The sequence below is a fragment of the Mus caroli genome, chromosome 17 (genome assembly GCF_900094665.2).
Source record: "Mus caroli chromosome 17, CAROLI_EIJ_v1.1, whole genome shotgun sequence".
Classification (NCBI taxonomy): domain Eukaryota; kingdom Metazoa; phylum Chordata; class Mammalia; order Rodentia; family Muridae; genus Mus; species Mus caroli.
The window spans coordinates 3,636,730-3,652,984 of NC_034586.1; the positions used below are offsets into that span (position 1 = coordinate 3,636,730).

Sequence of the window (16,255 nt, forward strand, 5' to 3'; positions counted from 1 at the left end):
TTCCTGTTGGATTTTACCTGGCTTTGCCCACCAGTGTATCCCCATGGTAGGAGAGAAGGGATCTTTATTTAGAGAAAGGAATCTTTTTATTGTCATTAGGTTTGGGGGAGGCAAATTTAAGTCCTGTACACCCAAAAACTATGAACACTTTGCTTAAGCTTGGAGAAACACAGACTGCCATTTCCAGTCTCCTGTGAGAATTTTCCTGGTGGGATCTATTGAATGGTTCAGTTTTTTGCATTCAACTGTGAGTTAATTTGGCTCACAGGTAGTGTGTCTTTTCATAGGACAATGGGCTTCAGCAAGATGACTGGCATGGCATTTTCTGTACTTAATTTTTTTTTCATTTTTCAGAAAGAATGCATGACCCCCTCCCCCACAGTAATAAGTAAAGAAACAGAAATGTATTTAGCTGGCCCCTTTAAGTCTTGATTTTTGCACCATAAGCACCCACCCCCTGTGTATTAAGACTGCAGTGCTGGAAGGAAGGACCTCTCAAAAGGGAATAGAGACACCTATTTGCCTGGTTAAATTTCCAGTCTCTGAAAATGGCAGGGACTGTTCATCTAGTGAATTTATCTCCATGCTATATGGACTCATCCTCTTTCTGGCCCACCTCTTAGTTTGAATCTAATGCTGAAGGTCACACAGGTCACCAGCTAAATATCGCCAGAAATAATGAGAGCTACTGAGGTCTTTGTTTAAAGATTTATTTACTTTATGTATGTGAGTACACTGTTTCTGTCTTCAGAAGACATCAGATGTCTTCTGGCATCAGATCTCATTACAGATGGTTGTGAGCCACCATGTGGTTGCTGGGAATTGAACTCAGGACCTCTGGAAGAGCCCTCAGTGCTCTTAACCGCTGAGCCATCTCTCAGTCCCTGAGTTCTTATAAATGGAAGATTTACATAGCTTAGTTTCCATATGGGTATGATTGTGAGATTAAAATTCATAATTAATGGGGGGGTGTTTTCTAAGTCAAAGAAACATAAAGCATAGTAATAAGGTGCACATATTGATATGGTTAAATATTTCTGCAGATGTACTTCATCCATTATGCAATAGTAATGGCAAGATTGTGTAGCATGGGATCCCAAAACTAAGAATATTTCTGCTCACCTTAAATGACTAGGCCTATGAGCAAAGAGAGCTGTACTTCCCAGCAGGTGATTCAAAGGCACTTCTGCCTGAAAGATTTCTTTATTTAGTGCACCTTTTAAAGCTTAGAACTTAGGGAAAGGGAGGACTCCCCACCCCATACTCATCTAATTGCTTGATTTTTTTCTGTAATTCAATTTTTTTCCCTGAGGCCATCCTCATATCAACTTAGTAAGATTTTTGAATCTTAAATTTATTGAGAGAATAGGCAAGGATAGTTAGTTGTTGACTATTAAAGTCCCACTGTTGCATACATACATATATATATATGTATATGTGTGTGTATGTGTGTGTGTGTGTGTGTGTGTGTGTGTATTTCTAAATATATAGGTACAACTTGCTTGGTACTGAGCACTTGGGAGAGGTAGGAAGGGGGATAAGGAGAGGAGGAAATGATGTACTTATGTTTCAGAAAAAAAATAGAGAACAAGCTTAAAATATAAATAAATGTAAAAATTCACATGTAATAAAAGAAACAGTTCCTTATACTCGGCTGTTTGTGGTTTTCAAATGCCAAAGTCATTATGTGATTACAGACAAGCCGACAAAGGATGGAAGCATTAGGAACTGCGCTGCTCTATCAGTGAGTCTTGACAGTTTTAATTACTGTGAACTATTCGTCTCAGCATAGGGCGGTTTCTAATTCTTATGAAAGTGAAGTTATATGCAAAACATGGCATTCAGTCACTCCACGTGATAAATGAAACTTGAGGTGAGCGGTTTATTCAGAACCAGTTCCTGGGAGTCAGCACTTTTGGGGTCCCTTGGTTTCTTACATTAGGGTATATTAAGGTCAGCATAGAAAATTTTTAAATAAGTGCAAAAACAAACAAACACTAGTGTAAACATATTTGGTCAGTTTTATAAAGATAACCGCTCACCCCCTGTGTGTGCTCCATTTGCTTAAAATAGCAATTGTCAGCCTGGAACTTAACTCTCAGAGACTCTAGTGAGTGCGAGCTCGCCTTGTGCCCTGTTCTGCTGCAGCTGTTGGGCAGGTGTGCATCGCTGGGGTGTCAGTGTCAGCAGTGTATGTCTTAACTCATCCTGTGTGTACGATCCATCTGTTTGCTGGGTACAGAAAGATTTTCATCTTCTTCCTTCCAACCATCTGCCAAATCATTTCAGAATACATTCTTTCATATGCCCCGGCTCTCAAACCATTTGGAGCAAAGTCCCTCACCTTCTCTGGACACACTACTTCTGCCCTCGTGGATGGTCTGCAGCCTGGGGAACGCTATCTGTTCAAAATCCGGGCCACAAACAGGAGAGGCCCGGGGCCACACTCCAAAGCCTTCATTGTCGCTATACCAACAAGTAAGCATCGTGCGTGCACTCATGCTTTGCCCCCACCCCCGGCCCCACGCCTGCTATTTGTTTTGTGTTTCTTTGAATCATGCTTCTGGATTTAGAAATGCTCAGTTGATGGTTCTATAGGCCCGAGTTTGCACAGTAATTTTCAAGATATTCTGTAGACCCCTTGGAAATCAATTTTCCAAAGATTAAAATAGTACTCCTGATTGGTATTAATAATTATTTACAGTTTTATCAACATGCCAATTATATGATTACTTTGATTTTAGTATTTAATTTGGGGCTTAGGAAGAAAATATATAAACACTTTTGAAAGGCTAATTTGACATTTTAGTTGTTAGCCCCTGCTCCAATCATTGAAAGGTGTTCACTTTGTTCTCTGTTATTTTGGAATGCCACATTATTCAGAATACTTTCAACTGTCTGGTTTGTCTGATCAGTATTAAAACCAACCAACTGATGATGATCCAGAGATGGGGTGGACTGTGTGTGGACCATGCTTCTTTTATTGCTTCCACATTTATTTTGGATATGCACAGCTCTCGCCTTCACTGTCTGCTGTGAAGGCCCACAGTTTCATGTTGGAAGACACTGGAAAAGATGTTTGTACCCTCTAGAGCCTCCTGTTACTATATAAATAGCCTTCCAATACAATGTCTCTTCCCTCAATCAGTTCTGCTCCCACAACAGAATGAATGACAGGATATGTTTAAGATACTATTTTGCCGACTGGAGGCTCTGTTTTCAAGCCTTATTTGGGGGATACAAATGTACCCGTTTTGAAAGAAACTTTAAGGGGGGGCAGGGATTCTTTGTGGCGCTTCAGAGTTTAAAGGTTGGTGCTCACTCCAGTCACCTGCACGTTCCATATACTATTCTAACTTTGAGTGTTGGTCACTGGGTAAGAGCAGCCATCCTACACATTGGCAATGTACCGACAGTTTGTTTAAGAAAGCCCCACTTAGGATTTTGCATTTACAAAACCAGTGACTCATAGACATTCCTTAGTATTTTGGGGTTGGTTCCAATCCCACCAAGGATGCTACCTCTGCAGATGCTCTTTTTTATGAAGTTGGCATAGACCCCGCCCCGACATTTCCTCACACACTTTAAATCGCCCTTAGCTTACTTACACACCAGTGCAGTAGAAATGCAAGTGCTGTTTAAACACTGTGTTCTTTAGGGGGAAAATGAGTATATACATGGTCAGTACAGACATCCCCCTCCCCAAATGTTTTCTAGGCAAGATTGGCTGAACCTGTAGCTGCAGACTCCATGGATACAGAGGGCTGACTGTATCTAAGCACTCATTCCAGAATTTCTTCAAATGAGAAACTGAGACATTCAGTTTCTGATTCAAGTCCTGATTCAATCCACACATATGTTCTAGAAGTTTATAGTAAAATATAACTTTTAAAAAAGAATGTTGTAATTGGGAATGTGAATCTCTAAGGACTTAAAAGTGATCAATTGTCATGAGCAATTTGGAACACATCCACATTGGATGGTGGTTACTCTTAATCTCTGACGTCCATCCTTTAATGTGCTACAACCTTTGATGTTTCAGCCAGTTCTACTGAGGCCAGTGCCCAGCCAGATGGGAGAGACAGCAGCAGGAAACCTGAGAAACTGCAGCAGCCTTCTTCCCCAGCTCCCAAAGTTGCCGCTTCCTCAAAACACACGCCGTCAGCCAAAAATGTCAAGGATGCTCTCTCAGACTTGAACAAAATCCGAACTAATGGTGTGGTACCTGGAAAAACCCAGCTTCACTCTAAAATGGGAGAGCTGGATCCGCAGTCTACAGAAGTCACTGGCGAGGAGGAACTGGATTCCCTTGAAGATCCTCGTTCATCACGGTTGGAGACCCTAAACCAGAAGCAACCCTTGAGGGTACCAAGTAGATCTGGTCATGGGGTTCTGGCTCCTGGTAGGACTCCAGCCAGGACTGGCCTGCCAGTGCTGCCCCGCAAGGAAGTGATGGATAGGCGTGGCCCCTCATTAGACCCCCATCTTCGTCCAAGGGTTGAACCTTCAGCTTCTTCAGCCTACCACCAGCTCAGCTCTATAGACAATGATTCTGTGGACCAAAATGAATATGATCAAGCAGTATCCCCTGACCCTAAAGCTGCCTCTTCCTTGTCATCTCCCAAGAATCCAGCCAGGTCCAGGCCAACTTCCGTCCCTAGCCGCCATGCGGCTTCTAACATGCTCAGAGACAAAAGCCGGATGCACCCGGGTACAAAGGCATCATCATTATCTGCATCGAGCCAGTCCCATTCTTCCACCAGCGAGGAAGATTCCAGCGCTGCAGCCCAACCCCGGAGACATTTCCTACGGCAGGGAGGATCCTCTCGACCCGCACTTTCTAGGGATCGCCAGGATGCCCATGCCTCTGGTTCCAGTACACCTTCCCAAACTGTCAGCTCTTCTCATCCCTCTGCCCTGACAGAGGGCTCTGAGGAAGAGGACACTTCTGATGGTGGGGCGGATATTGACAGAGCTGCAGGAGACACCAGAAGGCGAGCTGAGGCCACTGCTCAGATCCAACAGACCCGGCCTGCCTTGGGACACTTTAGTTTGATACGGAATAAGCCCTTCCCTGCCCACAGCAGAAATCCAAACAGGTTCCCCAAACTCCGCGGACCAAGGCTTCAGCCCTCTAGGTCTCCCCAGTCTACCTCAGCCTCGAAAGTCCTCACCAGGGCTCCTTCGCTGCCAGCATCCCACACTAGGCCTGGCTCTGATGTTTATGGAGACGGTGAGGATGAAGAGCCACTTCCAGCCACCGTGGTCAACGATCGTACACCTTCCTCTTCCAGTCACCCAATCTCTGGGGGCTCAGACACTCTGAGAAGAGGCTCCCAGAGAGGGGCCAGCTTGTACGGGAAGGAACCCATCCCAGAAAACTCCAAAGCTGCTGGAGCGGATGTACATCCAGGAGGCAAATCCCCTCTGTCCTCCAAGGCTCAGGGCTTTCAACTGAGCACAGATGAGGGTGCTCCTCAAACACCCCCATCATCCACCAGCCGCCAGCTGTCCCCTGCTAGACATCCAGCATCGAGATCACAGCCCTCCCCTGGGTCCACTGTTCCCAGAAGAATGGCACCAGGTCGCAGCTCAGAGCTCTCTAGTTCTCAGAGCAAGGATAGGTCACTTTCCCAGCCCAAGTTGTCTCTTGCTCACACAGGGCCTGACCGCCCACACGCAGCAAACTCCCGTGGGGTGCTCCCCTCGGCTCCCCAGAATCAGAATGAGGGTTCCCAGAGCAGCTACGAGGACAACAGCACTGAAATTGAAGGCCCAGACCCTCGGGCTCCCACTCACACCGCTCACGCCAAGGATACCACCCCATCCATTCTCAAACCTCAGGAGAAGGGCTCCCAGCCAGGGAACAGTGGCAACCGACCTCAGCCCAGCCATTCAGGAGCCTCTGAGAGACCCATCCGGCCTGGCAGCACCCACCCACGGGTCCAGGTTCCTGGCAGGGCTGGGGTCCAGGCCACACCAGCAAAGAAGATCTCGCCTTCCAAGCATCCTCTGCCACCTGAATCTCAGCAATCAGTCTTCGCTGAGGAGGAAGAGGAAAATGAAGGGACTTTAAAAGGCAAGGAAGACTCTCTGTCTACCTCAGTTAAAAAGTGGCCTTCTTCCTCCTCCCCCCGGAACAACAAATATGCAGACAGGAACCTTGACAGAGACAAGGCTGCCATTGGGCAACTTGTGCAGGAAGAAAACAGCATTCCTGGAAGGCGATCACCAGGCAGCCCCCCAATAGCCTCACATCCACCTACCTGGTACCAGCCTAGAAACCCTTCCACTGCAAGTCCCAGCGCAAGCACGCACTCCTGGCCAAGGTATACCACCCGGGCCCCTTCCACCTACTCTTCCACGACACCAATGCTGTCTTTGCGGCAGCGGATGCAGCGTAGGTTCCGGACGCCTGTCTCACGCCAGCCTCCACCGAGACCAGTGCTTACATCAGGTAACTGGTTCTTGCCTTCTGCAACACAACGTTTTATATTTCTTTTTAAAAAGTGCTTAGTGTTTGTCATAATTTCTGAAAGTGTTTTTTTTTGTTTGCTTGTTTTTAGTCCATTCTGTGTTACTAAGCACCCACCATAACCAGGCATGGACAGTATGCCGACTTCCTTGTTCAGTTGTATGTGGGGGTAGGGGATAGCTTACACTGTGGCCTCTGCTTTTCTGATGAGTTTGACCCTCAGAGACCAGAGCTACCGGCTTCAAGTCACATCACTGGGAGATGTCTGAGCTATAGTTGAATTCCTAACATGAAACCCACTCTCCCATCACCCTCCAAACTGCCCCTTTAGCTGTAAAAATGGCTTATAGCCAGATCATATCTTTAGTTTTCCACTTGGCAGAATAACTTAAGGAATTAATAGTAATAATATGTGTACGCATGTGTGAATATACATATGTATGTATACATGTATATATGTATATATATTTCATATACGTACATGTGAATATATATAGTGATTTGTCTTCTGCTTGTTCCATACGTAATATGGATATGTATGTACTGGTTATTCACATATTTAAGGAACCAACAGTAATAACATATGTGCATATGTGCATGTGTATATATGTGCATGTGTGTATATGTGTGTATGCACCTTGCACTTATCTTGCATATTGCTGGTGTTTCTTAGAACATCTTCAACAAATGCTTTAGAATCTGGTGGTACTGGCTGATTGATTGATTCATTGATCCATTCAAGACAGTGCCTCACTCTGTATTCCAGACTATATATAGCTCAAGCTGCCCTCAAACTTAAGACAGTTCTCTTGCTTTAGCCCCTCGAGTGCTAAGACTGCATCCTGAATCACCGTACCCGGCAGCATTTGTCACTCTGCTTGATGCATGGTTTTTCCACTTTGACTTTTTTAAGCGATGACTGCATTAATAGATGCCATGCTCAGCAGTCGCTTGCATGTAGCAGAACCCAGCACATGCTTGCTCTCCAAGGGAAGCGGTTAGGTAAGTCTGACCAGCAGTGTTGTCAGAAACCCTACCCCTTCCTCCTGAAGTGAGGCTGGACCACAGAGACTCCCAGGTGAGGACAAAAGCCAACTGTCCCACAGAAGAACCCATAAGGGACAACTCAGTAAATACGTCTCAAATTGTGCTGTGGAGCCCAGCATGCTGTGAGAACACCACATGGCTTCTCAACCACTGAGACCTGGGATGGGAGTCAGCTGGAATGAGCTGTCCTGTTTGATGAATTTTAAACTACATCAGAGTTTATCTTCATCATTCCAGTGCCTTCCCATTCTTCCAATGTCCATGTGAAAATGAAACTAGACCTACTAAGATCTTCACTTCATGTCCTAGGATACTTATGAGGCACATTCTCCATCTCTCAGCACTGTCAGACTGTCATGTGACTATCCTGTAGACATTACTGTCATGTAGAAGTCACATTGTAAGTTTATTATCTAGCACATAGATGCTATTGGTTGAAATTCTGTTTTGTGTTTGTTGGAAATGAAGTGTTTGCACTTACAGTGTGATGAAGTCAATAGTCCAGAGTGGTTTAATTTACCAGGAACTTATTTTTTTTTCTTCTCTTTTCTTTGCTGTGTAGGTTATAACGGAAGGGCAAATGTTGGCGAGAACAACATTCCAATACCTCCTGGTAGTATTGGAAAACCAAACGGTCAGAGAATTATCAATGGTCCTCAAGGAACAAAGTGGGTAGGGTAAACTTTGTTACGCACTCTTGGTGTTCCTGGTGGGAAGAGAAAACCGTGGATACTGTGTGCCAAAAATCAAGCAGTCTGCTACTCCCCTCCCCTCCCCCCTCTTCCCCTCTCCTCTCTCCTCCCTTCCTCTGTCTCCCCTCCCTTCTTCTCCCTTCTCTCCCCTGCTCTCCTCTTCTCCTCTCCCTCCTATCTTCTCCTCTCCTTTCCCCTCCCTTCCCCTGTCTCCCCTCCCCTGTGCTCCCCTCCCCTCACATTTTCTCTTCCTCCTCCCCTCCTCCCCGCTCCCCTATCTTATCGATAAACTCTTAGTGTGTCCCAGCTGGCCACAAAAGCGATCTCCTCCTGATCCACAGCCTCTCTGGCACTGGATTCATAGATATGAACCAGGATCTCATCCCATCCATCTAAGAATTTCATAGCTTAAGAAAGAGGAAAAGGCACATGTTTCTACTTGGTAAACTGAGGCAGCAAATGTGATGGCTGCTCCACAATAGAAACTTTCTCTTTTCTTCATCTTTAGTTTTAACTACCTGTGTACAGGGTACTTGAATATAGTTACTTTCAATGTCTAGAAAGTCTTTGGTTCTCCCAAGTAACTAACTTGTTCATTGAAGCTGAAGAGTGAGGCTTGGGCTTGGGAAACCTCACAGTGAGGTTTTTCTATTTGTCTTGACTGACAGGAAAATAAGATGAATGTGTGGCCCCAGCACAGCAGTTACCTGAAGCCTATAGAATCTTTTTTTACATTCTTCTTTGTATTTAATTTTTATTTTTAGCTTAGTGTATAATTAGCTATTATATGTTGTAGTCACTAGCTTTTCTACCTCGCCTCTTCGTTCCCAGAATAACAACTCTGAGACTTAATTATTTATGAATAAATGCTTTGGCTTATTCTCTGACTAGCTTGTAACTTATCTAACTCATTTATTCTATTCTATGCCTTCCACATGCTTAGTTACATGCCCTCAGCTTCATGCAGCCAACTTCATCCAACTTCCTCAGAGCCTGAAGCAAATGCCTCTTGACTCTTTCCCAGAATCCCATCTCTCTCTGTGCTGGAAGTCCCACCTTCTATTTCCTGCCTCAGCTCATTGGCCAGTCAGCTTTTTATTGACAAGTGATGCTTCCACACAGTGCACAAGAGATCCTCTCTGTAATGTGTATTTTCCATTAGTTGTTTCAATTCATTTATAAAAGAAATAGTAAACCAAGAACAAAAACTCTAAATCAGATAGATCATTTTATCAGATAATCTTTTGAATCTCACCGATATCTGATTAAAATTGAAAATGTGCCATGGTACTTTTTGTTTAGACAAAGAATATGCTAAATTCCTGCCTGGAGCTAAAATAAATATTTAGGAGATTTTTGTGGGTTCAGTGCAGAGAATAGAAAACAATATTCAAGGCCTGGAATTATTCTTTGAAAGAATAAAAAAAAAACTCACTGTAGAATTACCAGTCAAGATTTCTATTTACAATGAAAAGGTTTAAAAAATAAACTGAGAGTCTCTGATTTTTTTTTTGTCATATATTATCTAAAGATGAGATCTATGCAGATCAAAACAGAATTTACTTTATAAATCTCTCTGAATTGAAAAGGCTTCCTTGTCTGGCCTCAGTGGGAGAGGATGGGCCTAACCCTCCAGAGACTTGATGTGCTAGGGTCTGGGGACACCCCCAGGGCCCCACCCTCTCAGAGGAGAAGGAGAGGGAGGGATGGGTGTAGGGTCTCTGTGAGGGGGAGGGCAGCATTTGGTATGTGAAAAAATTAATTAATTAAAAAAAGAAAAAGAGAAAAGGTCTTGACAACAACATTTCCTAGCCAAAATGCTGAGAGGTGATTGGAGCTGATTTTGAAAGTAGGATCTATAATAAATGCCTCACTTGGTTTGCTGTTAAAACAGGACTTCTTTCGTAGTATGGTTATGTAGAGACAGGGTTTCAGATGTTCCTGAGTGTGGGATCACTGTAAGCCTCAGGCCAATGTGTATCCGAAAAGTCACTAATGGATGTGGACTGTTAGTCCAGAACCACACTTAAGGGACTGACTCATGTCAGGGAAGACATGAGCTCTTTCTCAGAGGGAAAAGAATGAATTTTCAAGTTTTATAATTTCTTGGAATAGGATGTTTCTCTATGCATTCTATATTTTATACTATTTCCACAAGTTAAAAAGTAGTTCAATAATCAAAATTTAATTTATTTTTAACATAAATAACACAATTAAAACATTTCATATTTTTAAGCAACTGTGATATCTATCAATCCTTAAAGTAGTTTAGAAAGACAAGGAAAGGAAACAAATGTTCTTTGCTCCAAACTGGTTCTTAGGAGTGACCCCCTTGGTGGCCATTTGGGTGATATGTCAGGAGTGACCCCCTTGGTGGCCATTTGGGTGATATGTCAGGAGTGACCCCCTTGGTGACCGTTTGGGTGATATGTCAGGAGTGACCCCCTTGGTGGCCGTTTGGGTGATATGTCAGGAGTGACCCCCTTGGTGGCCGTTTGGGTGATATGTCAGGAGTGACCCCCTTGGTGGCCGTTTGGGTGATATGTCAAGAGTGACCCCCTTGGTGGCTGTTTGGGTGATATGTCAAGAGTGACCCCCTTGGTGGCCGTTTGGGTGATATGTCAGGAGTGACCCCCTTGGTGGCCGTTTGGTTGATATGTTTTCAGAACACGTGTTTCTGACAGTTTCAAGCTTGTGTACAAAATGCAGTTTTTTCTAAGTAATCAGTCCTGTTGCCTGGGTATGCATCAATTTAGATCAATATATATGAGATTCCTATCTTCCTCTATTGGTGGCTGATGGGTCATTATTTACTTAAGCTCTTCTGTCTGTTGATGGATCCTTGGGTTGGTTCCTGGTTTTGACATCAGATATGATATACTTAACTGGGAAAAATACTTTGAATGTCTTTTGCATATTTGATAAGCAAAAAAGTGTATGAACTATGTAGGTAAGCCATGTGATATAGTGAAAGCAGTCCAATATGAGATACTACTGTGCTTAATGATGCAGGCCTTGCACAGCTTAGCGACAAGAGTGTTCCCCTCTCATGCCCGAGCTTCTTCCCGTGGCTGCTCACATGTCTGCACACATAGTTAGAGATGTGAACATTTTGAGGGATCCCTGGCACATCTTTCCATCCATGTCTTGGTTTAGGTTGTAGACCTGGATCGCGGCTTGGTGTTGAATGCAGAAGGGCGGTACCTGCAAGACTCACATGGTAACCCTCTCCGGGTGAGGCTCGGGGGAGATGGTCGCACCATCGTGGGTGAGTGAGACTGCTTCCTAGGAACCAAAGCCGAATGAGCTGTGCAATAGGTTTGGTCCTCACCAGGCCCCTCCTTTCTAATGGTTGCCAGTGGCTCTGCCCCTGTCAGCCATGTGGGAAGAAGGTCCCCAAAGGGACCAGAACACAGCATTTGCCTCGTGGTTTTAATCACCCTATTTCCTTAGAATCCTCTCCTAGAAATGTATAATCTAGTTTGTTCCCAAGCTTAGCCATTTGGAGCACAGGCCAGAAAACTACAGCCCACAGATCAACTCCTGTGCATCCTGTCTTTGCAAGGCCTGTGAGCCCAGAATAGTTCTTAAAAATGATTCTTCCCCTATTGCACAAGAACAATGACTGTCCTGTGACATGTGGTAAACTCATATGAAATTCACATTTCAGCATACATACATACCACACACACACACAGGCGTTATTGGAACATGGGAGCATTTATTTCGGTAGCCCATTGATTCTGTATTGTTTATGCACTGTCTAGTGTATGTTTTGCCCTACAAGGGCTGAGTTGAACAGCTCCATCTGCCCTGTAAAGTTTAAAATACATACTCGCTGGCCTTTGGTGAGAAATGTTTGCTGTTCCTGGCCCAACCTAACATGTGTTCTCCTCTAGAAGTTAAAATAAAGAGCAAAGAACCACTTCCCTTAGCAGACACGGAGTTTTCTCTGGTAATGGCACATCCTGACATGAGAGTTTCTATGGTTCTATAAAGGGGTGGGGGGATGATGGACGATGTCCTAAACCCATCTATTCTAGATAGCAGCCGATACTACCACCTCAGACACATACATCACCAGTTACTCCTCTGCCATTTGCTGGTTAAAGCATAGGCATACGTCAGCTTTGAGAAGACAGGAGTGACCTCTAGAGTGACCTCGCTACATATATCTCCCTTGGTTTTCTTTCAGATCTGGGAGGAACCCCTATGGTGAGTCCTGATGGCCTCCCTCTCTTTGGGCAGGGGAGACATGGCAAACCTGTGGCCAGTGCCCAGGATAAACCCATCTTGAGTCTCGGAGGGAAGCCCTTAGTGGGCTTGGAGGTGATCAAAACCACCACCTACCCTCCTACCACAACCATGCTTCCACCTACAACAACCACCACTGTGCCGACCACTACAACCCGGCCGCCTACAACCACCACCACCACCACCCGCCGCACAACCACCCGCCGCACAACCACTACCAGGCATCCCACAACTACAATTCGAGCTACTCGAAGGACAACGACCACTACCACCACTCCAGAACCTACCACCCCTTCTCCTACTTGTCCCCCTGGGACCCTGGAACACCAGGATGAAGCCGGCAACCTTATAATGGGCTCAAATGGAATCCCAGAGTGCTACCCCGAGGAAGGTAACCAGCTTCGTTCTAATGTAGGCAACTTACTTACCTAATATACTGCAAGACAGAGATAAGTCTCAGAGCCAGACAGAAAAGGGTGAATGCTGTCTAGGGCAGAATGGCAGCCAAGCAGAGGCATCTTGAATCAAGGCTGTCAGATTCATTCAGTAAGAAATATGGCATGAAAAAAAAAAAGAAATATGGCGTGCGATATATCTATAAACACAGGTTATCATTAAAATTCAGGGTGTCTTTTGTTTATCTAACAACTGAAACAGTATTATTGGTTCAGGTTATGTTTCCCAAGGGATTCTACTGTGTATTTTTGGTATGTCTATGTGTATATACATGTGTGAGAAAGAGAGAATGAGAGAGTGAGAGAGTAAGAGATGGAGGGAGAGGGAGAGAGATAGAAGAATTGGTAGGTCACTTCTGAGATGGTGCGATTTAACAGGTCAGATGGGTTTCTGACTTGGTGGCTCATTAGATAACAGTCTCCCCATGAGCTCCAGGAAAGCTGTCAGTGCACTGGGCAGCAAAGCTCCCTGTGATCAGCTTTCCTTTTGGAGACAGCCAGTGTCAAGTGGTGAGGCTTCTCCTGAGAGTATGGAGTCTCCATCGGATAAAAACAGACAATGTCTCCCGCTTCACCACGCTTGATCCGGGCTCTCCAGTTACTCCTGACATCTGCCTGTCTTCCCACCGATGGTCCAGGTCACAGTAGAACGGTGTGCCATCATCCCATTCAGACTACTGTGGACAAAGCTCTGCCTCTGACACGCAGGAGACAGAGTCCCGCTAGGCTCCATAGGCTGTAAAGCCCGTGTATCTTAGTCTAACACAGGCTGAAGACCCTTCCTCTCAGGACGTATTTGCAAGGCTAGAACTCCTGCAGAGCATCACTGCGCATGACGAGCCCTGACGAACCTGACATTAACACTGTGTTCAGAATGAGGAGCCACTTCCAAGGAATTGCCTGCCTGGGAAGATGAAAAATTAATGGGAAAACTTGACATCTTAAAGGTCCACAGCAGAGAGCAAAGAGGTGCAGACCGAGGGGGCGAGAGAGTCACTGGCGAGAGAAGTCTTAGAATGACCACTCAGTGAGTACAACTCTGAATGTTTTTCTTCTTCTTTTTCTTTGTTTAACATGTGTTTGTTTGCTTGTTTACTGGGGTAAGAGATGTTGGGTATACACATGCCAGAGTATGCATATGGAGGTTGGAAGATAACCTGTGAGATTCAATTCTCTACCATGTGGGTTCCAGGGATGGAACTCTGGTCATTAAGCTTGGTGGCAAGTGCCTTTACCTGCCAAGCTGTCTCCCTGGTCCGGGATTTATTTTTGACTTTCTAGTAGTATTTGAGTGGCTTCTTCCTTCTACTTGCATTGACACGTTTGTTTCTGGAAGTAGAGATGTAACTAGGGCAGATAACCAACTTTTCCACAGATAACCAACTTTGTAACAGTTGGTTGTAAACAAAAGGGTTTGTAAGGCCAGGGTTTGATTTCCATCTCTGCTGTTTTGTACTTCTCTTGGGCTGAATCTTTTTTTTTTTTTAATATTTTTATTAGGTATTTTCCTCCTTTACATTTCCAATGCTATCCCAAAAGTCCCCCATACCCTCCCCCCCACTCCCCTACCCACCCACTCCCACTTTTTGGCCCTGCTATTCCCCTGTACTGGGGCATATAAAGTTTGCAAGTCCAATGGGCCTCTCTTTCCAGTGATGGCTGACTAGGCCATCTTTTGATACATATGCAGCTAGAGTCAAGAGCTCAGGGGTACTGGTTAGTTCATAATGTTGTTCCACCTATAGGGTTGCAGATCCCTTTAGCTCCTTGGGTACTTTCTCTAGCTCCTCCATTGGGGGCCCTGTGATCCATCCAATAGCTGACTGTGAGCATCCACTTCTGTGTTTGCTAGGCCCCAGCATAGTCTCACAAGAGAGAGCTATATCTGGGTCCTTTCAGCAAAATCTTGCTAGTGTGTGCAATGGTGTCAGCATATGGAAGCTGAATATGGGATGGATCCCCGGATATGGCAGTCTCTAGATGGTCCATCCTTTCGTCACAGCTCCAAATATTGTCTCTGTAACTCCTTCCATGGGTATTTTGTTCCCAATTTTAAGAAGGGGCAAAGTGTTCACACTTTGGTCTTCGTTCTTTTTGAGTTTCATGCGTTTAGCAAATTGTATCTTATATCTTGGGTATCCTAAGTTTCTGGGCTAATATCCACTTATCAGTGAGTACATATTGTGTGAGTTCCTTTGTGATTGGGTTACCTCACTCAGGATGATGCCCTCCAAGTCCATCCATTTGCCTAGGAATTTCATAAATTCATTCTTTTTAATAGCTGAGTAGTACTCCATTGTGTAGATGTACCACATTTTCTGTATCCATTCCTCTGTTGAGGGGCATCTGGGTTCTTTCCAGCTTCTGGCTATTATAAATAAGGCTGCTATGAACATAATGGAGCATGTGTCCTTCTTAATGGTTGGGACATCTTCTGGAGATGGTACCAGGAGAGGTATTGTGGAATCCTCTGGTATTACTATGTCCAATTTTCTGAGGAACCGCCAGACTGATTTCCAGAGTGGTTGTACAAGCTTGCAATCCCACCAACAATGGAGGAGTGTTCCTCTTTCTCCACATCCTCGCCAGCATCTGCTGTCACCTGAATTTTTGATCTTAGCCATTCTGACTGGTGTGAGGTGGAATCTCAGGGTTGTTTGGTCTTGGGCTGAATCTTAAAGGACCCCCAGCGAGGCCGTTCATTGACACTTTCCTACTGCAGACTTTAATTTGGCATCAAACCCAGTAGATTTCCTCAGCATTTCTTGTCAATGCTTTTTTTTCCCCTTCAACCACAATGCAGAGTGTTCATTTCACTTGTATCTCCTCTTCTGTCTCCTTGGTCCAGCCCAAAGGCTAATATACTTCTTGGCAGTATTTTGAAATCAAGAACAAATAAACACAGACTCTGGCACAAAATTAAATTTGGCTAGAGCGGCACATCTCTCCGCCATGTTTAACGGACTCTGAGTTAGCCTTAAAATCCTTCAGTGCACTCAGCATTCTCTATCAGCAATCCCTAAAACTCAAATGTCTTCTTTCTTGTTTTCATTACAATTGTAGTTACTTTGTATTTTAATTTAAAACCCTTTCACGGAGGTGTGGTTGATGTATACCGAGCTGTGGATATTTAATCTACAGTCTGAGGAGCTCAGGAATGAGACGATTCATAAACATATCCCAACATCAGGACCACAGACCCCACAGCACCCCTCAGAGTCCTCAGCTCCTCCCCCTCCCCCCAGTGCTTAGTCTTTTTCTCCCCCATTTTATGTCTTGGAGTTGTTGTTTTTCTCTGTGTCACTAGGCTGGTCCACTAGCTAACACCCATA

The 16,255-nt window shown here is 44.7% G+C and overlaps 1 protein-coding gene across 5 annotated transcripts in view; it reads left to right on the forward strand.

Moving 5' to 3' along the window:
- The window catches only part of Fndc1 (fibronectin type III domain containing 1), an 88,479-nt gene that overhangs the window by 48,135 nt on the left and 24,089 nt on the right, over window positions 1-16,255 (forward strand). For all 5 annotated transcript variants that reach the window (XM_029471660.1, XM_029471659.1, XM_029471661.1 and 2 more), the window contains 5 exons: window positions 2,290-2,478; window positions 4,043-6,457; window positions 8,085-8,194; window positions 11,371-11,482; window positions 12,410-12,859. In XM_029471660.1, coding sequence (XP_029327520.1) covers window positions 2,290-2,478; window positions 4,043-6,457; window positions 8,085-8,194; window positions 11,371-11,482; window positions 12,410-12,859 — 3,276 coding nt within the window. The remainder of the gene's footprint in view (window positions 1-2,289; window positions 2,479-4,042; window positions 6,458-8,084; window positions 8,195-11,370; window positions 11,483-12,409; window positions 12,860-16,255) is intronic.